Raw genomic sequence first — 13,638 nt, 5'->3', positions numbered from 1 at the left:
GATAGGAACAAATTTGTTCAGACCATTAGATCTCTTTTCTTTCCAAAGAGAAACAGATTGCTGAACTCAGGGAGAACAGCCAAATGACAACACTGCCGGCTGCTAATAAAGGGGCTCAATGCAGTGAAGTCCTAGGTGCATTGCCCCCTGGGAAACATGAGTATGCAAAAGAGGAGTCCGTGGAGCCTCATTGAAGAGTCTCAAAACACAGGACTAGCCAGATATCCCTCCGGGAAGGACCCAGCCAAGTGGCAGCTCCTGTTAGAAAACCACCAAATCCACCATATTAAGTGGCCCTATAAGTCAGTGTAATGACAAGGGATAAACCAAGGCTAGGTAACCATCCACAGACAGCTGTTTCGGGGTGTTGCCCCTCATCAGTGTGGAGCAGGATTCTGGCTAGGTGGGAGCAATGCCTAGTAGAGCCATAAGAGAAACAGATTGCTGAACTCAGGGAGAACAGCCAAATGACAACACTGCCGGCTGCTAATAAAAGCGCTCAATGCAGTGAAGTCCTAGGTACATTGCCCCCTGGGAAACATGAGTATGCAAAAGAGGAATCCGTGGAGCCTCATTGAAGAGTCTCAAAACACAGGACTAGCCAGATATCCCTCCGGGAAGGACCCAGCCAAGTGGCAGCTCCTGTTAGGAAACCACCAAATCCACCATATTAAGTGGCCCTATAAGTCAGTGTAATGACAAGGGATAAACCAAGGCTAGGTAACCATCCACAGACAGCTGTTTCGGGGTGTTGCCCCTCATCAGTGTGGAGCAGGATTCTGGCTAGGTGGGAGCAATGCCTAGTAGAGCAATAAGAGAAACAGATTGCTGAATTCAGGGAGAACAGCCAAATGACAACACTGCCGGCTGCTAATAAAAGTGCTCAATGCAGTGAAGTCCTAGGTGCATTGCCCCCTGGGAAACATGAGTATGCAAAAGAGGAGTCCGTGGAGCCTCATTGAAGAGTCTCAAAACACAGGACTAGCCAGATATCCCTCCGGGAAGGACCCAGCCAAGTGGCAGCTCCTGTTAGGAAACCACCAAATCCACCATATTAAGTGGCCCTATAAGTCAGTGTAATGACAAGGGATAAACCAAGGCTAGGTAACCATCCACAGACAGCTGTTTCGGGGTGTTGCCCCTCATCAGTGTGGAGCAGGATTCTGGCTAGGTGGGAGCAATGCCTAGTAGAGCCATAAGAGAAACAGATTGCTGAACTCAGGGAGAACAGCCAAATGACAACACTGCCGGCTGCTAATAAAAGCGCTCAATGTAGTGAAGTCCTAGGTGCATTGCCCCCCTGGGAAACATGAGTATGCAAAAGAGGAGTCCGTGGAGCCTCATTGAAGAGTCTCAAAACACAGGACTAGCCAGATATCCCAAAGAGGTTCTTTCCAAAGAGGGGGCCATCAGAGAGGAGTAGGTATGGTCAGAACTGAGTTCGGTTCGGGTTCGTACGAACCCGAACTCTCGGTAATGATTCCCGCTGTCTGCCCGATCTGTGCAGCGGGTGGATCCAGCGGGAGGACCGCCTGGAAAACTGGGATACAGCCATAGCCATAGGCTGTATCCCAGTTTTCCAGGCGGTCCTCCCGCTGTATCCACCCGCCGCACGGAGCGGGCAGACAGCAGGAATCTGATGCCGAGCGTTCGGGGGGGTTCGGGCCATCCCTAGAGAGGAGCTGTCCCAATATCTTCACTAAGTAGTCACAGATGGTGCAATAAATCTATTGTAATCAAACCTTCCTGGGCGTGATTAAAGTGTAGGAACCTGCTATATTTGAGAGGTGCCATCCCGTTATCATCACTGAACCGATGTTACCGCTGCACATATCCAGCCCAGCGGTAACGCCGTTTCAGTGAAGATTACGGGACAGCCCCTCTCTGACACAGCAGGTTACTACACTTGTAATTACGCCCTGGAAGGTTTGAGTACAATACATTTTTTGCACCATCTCTGACTACTTCAGCCCTGAGGATACCCAATGCCTCAATATAGGTCATTTTCATATGGCATGAGCATTTTACAAAGTTGATTTTTGGTAGGGTACAAGTAACGCTGCTAGGAGTTAGTTATATGTCTGGAAACACTAGTACAAGCTTTATTGCACGATTGGCATAGGCACTATAGCATTTTTAGCACGATCAGTTCTCTTTAAATATTTTGAAGACTCCAAAGGTTTCCCTTAGAGAGTTGTCTAGCCTGATCAGAAAAAAAGTAGCCATGCAACCAGATTTTCCAGCTAGCACAGACCAAATGTTGTCAAAGGTAATTCTGGCTCAACACTCAACAAAACTCAACTATAAGGCTATGTTCACATGTGGAAAGAGACCGGCCGTCCGGAACGTCCGGTCTCAGAAAAGATCATTCCCCACTGCTTACAATGGAACGTGTGGCTGCACGCTCCATTTTGTGAACTGACAGGGTTCTCTGCGGACCATATTCAATGAATAGCAGCCGCAGAAAACTGACGTGTCAGTTTCTTGCGGTGCCGCTAGGGATCCTGGCCGGAGTGTATACTATGGGGGACATGTATTAAGGTGCGTATCGGCGGAAAGTGCTGATTTGCGTATTATTTTATTCGCAAATGGCCGATTTGCGAATAAAATATTCGCATATCGGCACTTTCCGCCGGGGGGGCGGGGTGGGGGTGTGGAGGGGGCGGAACGGGGGGCACGTACTCAGAGTCCGCGCGATTTATCTTTTGCTCCGGCAAAAGATACGCCGAAATCCTACTCCACCTTTCAGGTGGCGTAGGTTTTCGGCTATGCACACCGACGCGCACGGGATTTGTGTAGAGGCAGTTGCTTATAAATCTCTGTAGCGCCGGAGATGCGGGGACATTTTTAAGTCCGGCGTAAAAAACGTCGGACTTAATAAATGTCCCCCTATGTGTATACACTCCGGCCGGGATTCCCTTAGACTTCACCACAACAGTATTTCATGGCCATCTTTGTGGCCATAGGCCGTATCCGAGTTTTGCCGGACTCCTTAGGGCTGTATCCAACTTTTTCAGCCACCGGTAATCAAATGCCAGACTCGGGCATGCTCCAGTAGGTATGCCACAGATGCAGGTTCCCTATCCATGCTCTACTCTCACTTTATGTTCTCTATTAAGCCCTTGTCAGCTTTTTAGTCACAACTATTACACAACTATTATCACAAGATATTACAGAGGCCATTAGTAATCCAATACATAGTAAATCTCTGTGTGTAGCGTTTTCTTTCCTCTTGATAATCCCTCCATATCTAGGGGGTACGGTTAGTCACTTTCCCTTACCAGCAAGGGAGCTACTTCACAGAAATCGCTATTGTTTACTTTGTACCGGTGGTGTCGAGAAGCGGCCCTCTATACCCACCGGCTATTGCTAGCTTTCTACCTATTTTCCTAGAACAAACACTGTGCGCTGATCATAGACTTTTGCACACTGATCTATCATTGACGGATCCGGCTGCTCTTTTCCTGTCCAGAAACATCAGAGGTGAGTGGAGTGATTATCGCACAAGGAACAGACCAGCGGCTTCTCCTTCTTGCAGGGAACAGACGCTCGCTGGTGTCTCGGCGGGTTACTGCCGCTTTCTCTAAGTAAAGAGTTTATTTTCTAAAACTGCACATGTAAAGTGGTGGAAAAATGATGTTAAAAACCTTTACTGAGAACACGACAAACAAGAAATCTGGTGTCAGGTACCAAGAGAAAACCTTGCAATTACTTCAGTCCTAGAGAGATGCGTACACCTCCAACCACCCACCACTCACTCTTTTATCATCACTAGGCCTAAAACTCTATAGAATTACAGTGAAAGGTAAAACCAGTAAATCGAGAAAATAATAGGTAAAGCTCACAGCTCAACCTACCCCTCCCTGTGGAATAACCTCTTTAAAGGTCACAGAGCATGCACAGTAATTATTACACTTCATGTCAATGGGATAGCTTCTGGCCATTTTTGTCTATGTCCATGGGGATTGCTGTAAAGCATATCACTAAATGCTACATAAATCCATCAGTAAACAAATTGTGTCTGCTGCATACCGTATTATGAAGGTATAATGTCTCTGGAATACCTTGCATACATACCAGATAATAGAAGGCTGCTAGGCCATTTCTGTTCTAATTTAGACCCAAAATTTAAGACAACACTGCAAAGTTTATCCAGACCCCAGACCAGAGCTGAAAATTAGTTTAGGCCCCAAAAAGATTCCAAAATGAGGTTAGATGCAAGGCCAGACCCTAAATAAGATCCTAAAATCAATCCAGACCCTAGATTAGAACCCAATAAATCTATTAACACTCCAGACCAGACCCATAAGTATATTCAGATCCCTTAAAATAATCAGACCCCAGATTAGACCTTAGCTATCTCTCCTGACTCCAGACCAGACCAGAAATACATCCCTCAGTCACTTAATGGAGTCCAGACCAGAACCCAATATTAGTTGAGACCCCAGACCATACCCTTACATTCACTTATCATCCCGCGAATCTCCCATGAATCTCACTGGGGTTGTATTTTGGGTGATAGGGGTGTCTGTAGTTATCTAGTGCCTCTCGCGTGTGGTTTGTATTTGTAGGGGGGGGGGTGTCATGTGTGTGATCTGTATTTGTGTTTATGGTCTGTATTCATTTAGAGGTTATGAAGGGGTTATATACACAATGTGTGAGTCCAATTCAGTAGGGTGACGGGGGTGTCCTATACAGAAGGAGGGAGCATTTGCATACACACTGAAAGGTTGGCCAGTATGGTTACTGAAAAACAAAAAAACAAAATTCTATTTCTTTATGGGCAGGAAAGTAACAGATTTGATGGCAGACTTAGTTTCCCGCTGCTTTTCCTCATATCTTCTTGTTCTTCACCATTATGTTTTGCTCCATCTGTTACTATTATATGTGTGATTTCTGTTGCAGAATGAAGACATCTTGATGGAACCGTATAGTAGATGAAGACTTTGCCATCACCATCCACTATCATAGGACACAAACAACCTCTGGGACCGGTCACCCCTGTTTCTCAGAGAAATAGTTATGGCCACCTGGCAATGTTCATGCAAGATGTCACCGGTCCTAAGACATCATTGCATGCCATGGTACCCTATCAGTCTCTGTCCCAGAGGACTTTCCTGGTTTTCTTTGGGTCGATACAATTATGGACTTATGGAATTATTGCACAGATTTATGACAGAGCAATATAATATGGACTTTTTTATTTTAGTCCCCCGCCCCCACATTATTACATTTCTTTGCAAAAAAAAACTTTATAAAAAAAAAAAAAAAAAAGATTCTGCTGAAATACCCCTTTAAGGAAAGTTATACACTGCTAACGGCTGCCACAATAATCCCATCCATCTTACCTGTGTCACACTGGAACTTCTTAGTGCAGTCCGCCTCTTCAATGTTACACAGTTTTGTAGGGACACAAGGCCGGGAGTCTGACATCTGCCCCGCACAGCTCTCTCCTCCAAACTGAGAGGGGCGAGGCAAGAATCGAACCCGGAACTGGAAAGAAAGAGGTTAATGTTAATGTTAAACTTATAGTATGTCCATCTTGTCTCATGTATTTTATTATTATTGTGTCCCTCTCCTGTGTTTCTCACACATTGTAGCCATTACATTACTTATAAGGGTCATCACCCAGATTTCCTCACACCCTGAATAGAATATAAACTTACATTGTTAGATTTGCTGGAAGCACAAATACAGTGGGAGATGGGAGAGGGTGGTGCACTGACTGTACTACTACTGTACTGTATATGCACTCCAGCAATCTTATACAGTACTGTACTGTATGTGAAGCCTCTCAAGTGCTTAAAGGGGTATTCCCCCCAAGAGCTAAAAAAATGTAATGTTCCCAAACCTAGCTGGCCTTACACACCAAGTCCCCCTGAGTATTTTGAGACACCTCCCATCTTTCTAGCTGCTGCCGTTCCTGAGTTACAAGTTTTTCTAAAAGCCGATCTAGATCCAAGATAGGAAACTACATTTCCCATCATGCAATGCTTATGCCTGATGATGGTGAAGTAGCAGAGCTGAGAGGCTCTGGACACAGGGGGTGAGCTCTGGGTTGGGGGTGACCGGGTGGCTGCTGTTACAGAGGGATGCAGTCACAGCTGCGCTGATCACTGTCTCCCTCTGTAACAGCAGCCACCCCATCAGTGTTCTCAGTCACTTCACTGTGCTGGGACTGAGGACATGTGATGCCGACTCCAAGGGTGGGGGCCAGGAGCAGGGAGTGTGTCGGCTTGGACTGAGGTCTGATGATTCTATGCAATCCGTGGGGGTGAATGCAGCTGGATAACAGCAAAACTGTGCAGAATCCATAATAACTTTATATTGGAAAGATGGAAAGCTACGGGTGGGCAATGTATTAATGCAAAAATAATTTTTGGGGGGGATACCCGTTTAACTCGCAGGTACAACCCATGGTCCATGCTCACAAAACGTTTGAATACCGAGCAAAGTTCCAAATATCACTTCCAGGTAAATTACTGTACTATGTTTTACAGTCAGTAGAGCTCACAGAGCATTGTCTAGACTGGATACAATTGTATCACTTCTCAGCTGAGAGCAGGACTAGCTATGTAGAATGTATCAGTCTGGAGTCCAGGCTGTAGAGCTCACAGAGCATTGTCTAGACTGGATACAATTGTATCACTTCTCAGCTGAGAGCAGGACTAGCTATGTACAATGCATCAGTCTGAGGTCCAGGCTGTAGAGCTCACAGAGCATTGTCTAGACTGGATATAGTTGTATCATTTCTCAGCTGAGAGCAGGACTAGCTATGTACAGTACAATGTATAAGTCTGGGGTCCAGGCTGTAGAGCTCACAGAGCATTGTCTAGACAGGATACAACTGTATCTACAGTATATCTCAGCTGAGAGCAGGACTAGCTATGTACAATGTATCATTCTGGAGTCCAGGCTGTTTAGCTTACAGAGCATTGTCTAGACTGGATACAATTGTATCACTTCTCAGCTGAGAGCAGGACTAGCTATGTACAATGTATCAGTCTAGGGTCCAGGCTGTAGAGCTCACAGAGCATTGTCATTCGCTGACAGCAAACATATCTTGGAAAAAGAGAGGAACTGGCAAAAAAATAAATAAATGACTTTTTGGAGTCTGTGCTGTGCTTGCCAAGTGGACTGGCAGGGGTATACTGTATTAGAGGTCTACAACATCTTACTATGGGACAACTTAATAAATCTTCCTCTATATTTATGTGACTACATCATTCCAACCACTGCTTTTAGAGCAGAGTGGTGGTTGGTAACCTAAACTACAACCTGCATATCAGCATATCAGGAGCCGAGTTTGTTAAATCAATGTATTGGCAAAATATTTCACCTAATATTGCCTACAAGTTTTACTGTGTTAATTGAGATGGTAATACCCCTTTAAGACCGATGTATGGATGTGTCAATGGTGGTAGATCCCCCCAAAGTTTTAGTACTTTTATTTGTACAGAGATTAAGCTTTAATGACATGAAGCTGGAAACCTTCCACGTAATGAAGAGACCCAGCGTGAAGTTATTGACCAGCCATTGAGTAATATGTCACTAATAGTGATGCTATCTGACCAGAGAAAACTAATATTGGGGTAGATGTCTCTCTGGGGGATAAGCTGCTGTCAGAGGGGTCTGGGGAGGATAGAAGGGTCTGTCAGCAGATTGTTTCCTTTTTCCAATTAATAGAAAGAGCACACTTCACTTCTTCTGCGTATCTCGATAGGACGTCCCCTATGGTAGAATCACACATGGGTGGGTGGGGGTGGGAGGATTTAATTCTCCAGTCTTGAAGAAAAGGTAAAGGCATTAAAGGGTACGCCAGCACTTTTTATAGAATGCTGCCCCACTGTCCCCTCTCAGTCAGTCCCAACTGCAAGAGGAAGACAAGAAAGACTCTTCTGCTTGCACCAGATCCCTCTGCCCTCTCCAGACTCTTCTCTCCCTCTGGACTGCCCTGTCCTCTCCTAATCCTGTTGTTGTTGCCTTCTCCAGATCCTTCAGTCCCATGTAGACCTCTCTGTTTCCACCAGACTCCTCTGTCTCCCGTCCATATCCCTTTGTCCCCTCCAATCTGATCTGTCCCCTTGAAGCCCCTCTATCTCTCTTCAGACCCCTCTCTCCCCTCTAGACCTCCCTGTCTCCATATTCAGAGACTTCTCTGTACTCTGAAGTCTCTTATGTCTCCTCTGGACTCCTCTCTTCTCTACAGATCCCTGTGTCCCACCAGACTTCTGTTCCCCTCCACATTCTCTGTCTCCCTCTAGACTGCTCTGCCCTCCTTCAGACTCTTCTCTTCCTTCGAGAATCATCTGTCCTCCCCAGACCCCTATGTCCTCCCCAGACCCCTATGCCCTCCCCAGACTCTTGTGTCATCTCCAGACCGCTTTGTCCCTCCAGGGTCCTTTTCCCCTTCCAGATGCCTCAGTCCCCATTGGACTTCGGTTCTCATTTAGAGTAATCTCTTTCCTCCAGGCCCCTCCATGCCCTTTAGAATCCCTGCTACTCTTCAGGCCCCTCTGTCCTCTTCTAGACTACTCAGTCCCCCTCTGGACGCCTCTGTTGTCCCCTCTACTCTCCTCTGTTCTGCTTTACAATAATCTGCTTCCTCCAGACCCCTGAGTACAGTTTAATCATTTATAAATATAAACCCTCCCCTGCCTTAAAGGGAACCAATCAGCAGGATTGTGCTGATATGGTCCCCATCTGTTAAAGTGACTCTGTACCCACAATCTGCCCCCCCCCCCCAACCACTTGTCCCTTCGGATAGCTGATTTTTATCCAAGATCTGCCCTGGGGTCCGTTTGGCAGGTGATGCAGTAATTGTGCTAAAAAATAACTTTTAAACTTGCAGCCCTGTGCCAAACGTCCGTGGCCTAAATTATCTGTGCCCTAACCTTGCACCACCCCTCCGTCCCTCCTCCCCTCCCTCTTTATCATTAGGAATGCCATTGGCAGGATTTTTCCTATTTCTCTGCAGTGAAAATTGTACAGGTGCCTTAATGATCCAGCCCATGTGCCGTGTTCTCACAGCTGATGAATAGGAGAATACCTGCCTGGGGCATTCCTAATGATGAAGAGGGCGGGAAGGAGGGACAGAGAGGTGGTGCCAGCCTAATGCATAGAGAGTCTAGGCCACGGCCGTTTGGCACAGGGCTGCAAGTTTAAAAGTTGTTTTTTAGGACAATAACTGCATCACCTGCCAAATGGACCCCAGGACAGATCTTGGATTAAAAGCAGCTATCTCATGGTACAAGTGGTTTGGAGGGGGGGGGGGGGGGCAGATTGTGGGTACAGAATCACTTTGAGTATAGATCTACTGTGCAGCTTTCCTAAGCTATCAGCCACGGTTGCGGCAGTAGCTTTCCATCAGGATAAAGGAGTTTTATCCCAGCGCACAAGGGCAGGAGAGTCATCTGGGTGGGGCGAGGACTAGTCATGGCTCTCTTTCTGTCAGTGCACAGTGCGGGGAAGATTGACAGGCAGAGAGGCGCGCTGACAGGCAGAGAGCTGTGACTAGTCACAGGCAGATACTCGCCCAGGTGACTTGTTGCCACCCCTCTCCCTGCCTTTTTGCTCAAAGTAAAACTAACGCTGCAGCTGCGGCTGCAGTAGATCTATACTGTGCAGCTGTGCTGATTGGTTCACTTTAAGCTAATTGTCTATACTATACCTGCTTCTTGAGACACGGATCACAGTCAGACCAGGGGCCGAAGTCTTCTAACAGGCAGTTGATTGGACACGGCTGTTCATTGCAAGATTGAGTCTCATATTTTGTACAAAGCTGCTCACAATGGTTTTTACGGTAGTGTTCATCATAGACGATATTCCTGTACGTATATATAAATATATCATTTATACCTCAGATAATCAGAAATTCCTCCTGTTATGTAATAATGTAATCTGTATCCATGTATACAGTATATGGCTATACACCGAGTAATATAGGGAAGTTAAACTTTGTGTCTTGTGTCTCTAGGGAAGTTAAATTTTGTGCTATGGGAATGGCCAAGTGTCATACAAATGGGGTAAGAGGAGAAACTAACTGTGTACACCACTGCAGAATATGTTGGTGCTATGTAAGTAAACATTTCCGTAAGTTGTAGACCTACCGAACTCTTTTCTGAGTTCCATGCTCACATGTCTTAGTGCAACTTGACCAAGAGCCCCAGGGATAATGTTCACAAAAGCACGAAGACACTGTCCCCACCATGGAGCTTATGAGAAAACATACGAGAAATTTTCTACAATCCATGGATGTTTATGCTGGAAGAAAGGAAGAGACAAAAAATTGTTTACTAGCTGATACCTGCTCCTATCTGTAAACTGCCATCTAGAGGCATAGTAACTAACCAGCTTCTCAAGAGTCGCAGCTCCCAAGGAGCCATAGTGGAACAGATATGTGGTGTCCCACCACTGGTGGTTTTTCTCTTTTCTTATGCAGCTGTCAAAAAGCTTTTCTCTCAGGTTAAAAGTGGTGGAGGAGGTATTAACTTTCCCCAGTAGGTGTCAGTGTTTCTTATGTATATTTATCTGCACAGCTGAGGAAGGTAATGGGTTAATGTTTATATGTATACCATGTGTTCTGTGCTGACCACTAGGAGGTGCTCTTTTCTTCTCTACCTATCCTATTCTTTCTTTCTCTTGCACACACTGGATAGAACTTGCAGTAAGTTCTATCCAGATTCTCAGTGAGAGAGGACGCACAAAACCAAGTTCCTGCAGAGGCTAAGCCAGGGCCTGGCTTATGCCAGGACCCCTTTCAGGGACACTGAAATTAGTTGAGTCTAGCCACTAAAGTGAGCAGATGCAGATAGAGACCAACAGTTCGTTCAGCCAAAATATTATATTCACTGTGCAGTGCTAAGCACCAACAAGGGAGAGTAGTCACCAAGGAACACACTGACCCACGCCAGGGACACGTCTCAAAAGTGCAGGGCAGTATCCTAAAAAGATAGGAACTAGCCTCAGTAGGACAAAGCAACCAGTATACAAAGGTCTACGTATCCTACTGTGCAGTGCAGGCAACTGGAAAGACTAGGACACCTAGCTACACCCAGATAACCACGGCTTGGGCTCGTATTACCCTACTGGGATGGGTTCTACGCTACCAGTGGGTAGAAGGCGGTCAGACACAATCTAAACGTGAGTATGAGTATCACTTCACTAAAGATATCTACTAAAGTTTGCGGCAGAGTACAAGGCTACACTGGGTTAGGACTCCTCTGGCAAACTCCTCAACTCTACTCTCTACAAGCACTACTGCAACTACCTCTTCTACTTCTCTTGAGCACTAAGGTCAAGCACTTAAGAGTGTGTCAAGATTTATTACTTGTGAAACCATGTGCTGTTACTCTGAAAAGCTTTACAGTAAAGTTATTATATTTTTTATACTAACGCATGGGACTCTGATCATCTTCTGTCCACACCTGCACCTATACACACACCACCGCACACCTTGGATTATTTTACCCCCTTATATGGGTGGCGGTACCGACAGTCCAGGTGGGTCAGTTGTCACTCAGGACTGCCGTGACAAGAGCCCAAGGGACCCACAAAAAACTGGCAAGTTACCAACCATTTAGGGAACACAGCCAGCCGTACACAAACAAGCAGGTATCAACATCACACCTGTGTGCTGGACTAGCACTGGCGCCATGACAACTAACACCTTTGACTAAGCTAATAAACACCAGTACTACACCACAAATACTCAACAAACTACATTATCTGAATAGTTCTATTAATATCAGCACACAGCAGACCTTCAAAGGTGAATGTATCTATAGATAGATATAATATATATAAAGAAAAAGTGTTTGCACTCCATCCTGGTTGGCCATCTCTTCTCTGTTCCAAAATCCATTGTTAAAGGGGTTATCCAGTTTGGTAAATGCAATATACCCTAAGAGTGAAGACTGAGTTAAGCCGGGGGGGTGTCGGGGGGGCGATGGATTGTCTGTTCTGTACTGACAACACATTGTTTTGAATGGAAAATGTGTAATGCTTTATTCTTCCTGTAGGGGCACTGCAGGGAAACTAGAGCCTTTACTGCCTAGTTTGGAGACAGTTAACAACTGAGGTCCCAGCTTTGTTATAACCTTATTTAGAGTGGAAACAAACACTAGGCCCGTCAGTGACTAAATGCAACAATATAATTGGAGTCGATCTTGATCCTATGCAGTCCCTATGTTATAGAGTGGCGGTTTGAAAAAATTGTGATCGGTCAGCACTCCCAGCACCATAGGGCTTAAAGGGTTTATCCAGCGCTACAAAAACATGGCCACTTTTCCCCCTACTGTTGTCTCCAGTTCAGGTGCAGTTTTCAATTAAGTTCCATTTACTTCAATGGAACTGAGTTTCAAAACCCCCCCCAAACTGGAGACAACAGTAGGGGGAAAGTGTCCATGTTTTTGTAGTGCTGGATAACCCCTTTAATCATGGTTATAGAGTGACATCCATGATGAGCTCTTGTGCAGCCCCACAGCTCACCCCTAAAAGCCACAGGATTGGAACAAAGAAGGGAAGGTTTATACTATAAAGCTGTCACCCTACTTTTAAGACAAGATTTACATAGAACCCCCCAGATATAGAATATAAGGACATTAGTAGACCTTACCCTGCTGCCTTCTTCTCTTTCTCTCTGTGTAGGAGACTGACATATCCTAAAAGTCCATGGTCTGTGTTTACCCTGGTTAATTTTACACCATTCACCACTCCCCCATATACTGCAAATAAACTGTGAATCCTAAAGCCTATTGTCTCTGTCATTATTGCTTAACCCCAAAGGGGGGGATGGGGGGGACGCAAAGAATTTTTTGGAAAAACACTTTTGCTTTTTGAGCTAAAGCCAAAAGTGGAGCCAAGGGGAATATGAATAGTAAATCAAGGCTATCGTAAATCCAAGAGAATTCCACACAATTTGTTCAATTTATTGTACATATAGTAGTTGCAATAACGGGGATATCCAATATGTGTATGTTATTAACTGCCATGGGACCAACATTAGTTTAGAGGGATACTCCAGTGAAAAGCTTTTTCCCAGTAATTAAAACACATTACAAAGTTATATAACCTTGTAATATACTGTACTTCAATCACCTATCTGCCCCCCCCCATCCCTATCTTTTTCCCCCTTAATCCCCCACCAGGAAGTGAAGTAAACTCATTCTTACCTAAGGACTGTTGACCCCAGGCTTTTTTGTGGCATCCATTTTGTGACAATAACATCATCAAGAGGTAGGGGGGTCTAAGCCCTGTTAGGCCAGCCTCTATTTGTCAGATGACTCATGTTGCTCAGCGCTGATTGGCCCAAACCAGGAAGTGAAGAAAAAAATGAAGACACAAACTGGAGGTTCAGGGACCTGCAAACAGCGGGAAATTCAAACGGTGACAGACTCAGGAGGGATGGTAAGTGGGAAAACTATGTTTATGATCGATTGTTTTTTTTTTAGGAGCGCCGGAGTAGACCTTTAAGGCTATGTTCCCACACAGTATTTTGCAACCAAAACCATTTAATGGCAAATCATTGCCGTTATTTTGTCATTAAATGATGCAATTTTGTCTGTAATGGTTCTGACCAGGGATGAGCGAATTTACAGTAGGAACAAAGCGAAGAGCTTTGTTCCTATCTGTATTCCG

At 45.4% G+C, this 13,638-nt stretch overlaps 1 protein-coding gene across 2 annotated transcripts in view; it reads right to left on the bottom strand.

Moving 5' to 3' along the window:
* Positions 1-12,675, bottom strand: part of C6 (complement C6) — a 56,808-nt gene extending 44,133 nt beyond the window's left edge. For both annotated transcript variants that reach the window (XM_069963108.1, XM_069963110.1), the window contains exons 1-4: positions 12,617-12,675; positions 10,110-10,263; positions 9,671-9,827; positions 5,349-5,493 (exon numbers count right to left, since the gene is read on the bottom strand). In XM_069963108.1, the coding sequence (XP_069819209.1) occupies positions 5,349-5,493; positions 9,671-9,827; positions 10,110-10,252 (445 nt within the window). In that variant the 5' untranslated portion in view covers positions 10,253-10,263; positions 12,617-12,675. The remainder of the gene's footprint in view (positions 1-5,348; positions 5,494-9,670; positions 9,828-10,109; positions 10,264-12,616) is intronic.
* Positions 12,676-13,638: the final 963 nt, after the last annotated feature.

The sequence above is a fragment of the Dendropsophus ebraccatus genome, chromosome 3 (assembly GCF_027789765.1).
Source record: "Dendropsophus ebraccatus isolate aDenEbr1 chromosome 3, aDenEbr1.pat, whole genome shotgun sequence".
Classification (NCBI taxonomy): Eukaryota; Metazoa; Chordata; class Amphibia; order Anura; family Hylidae; genus Dendropsophus; species Dendropsophus ebraccatus.
This window is presented reverse-complemented; position numbering and strand designations above follow the sequence as displayed.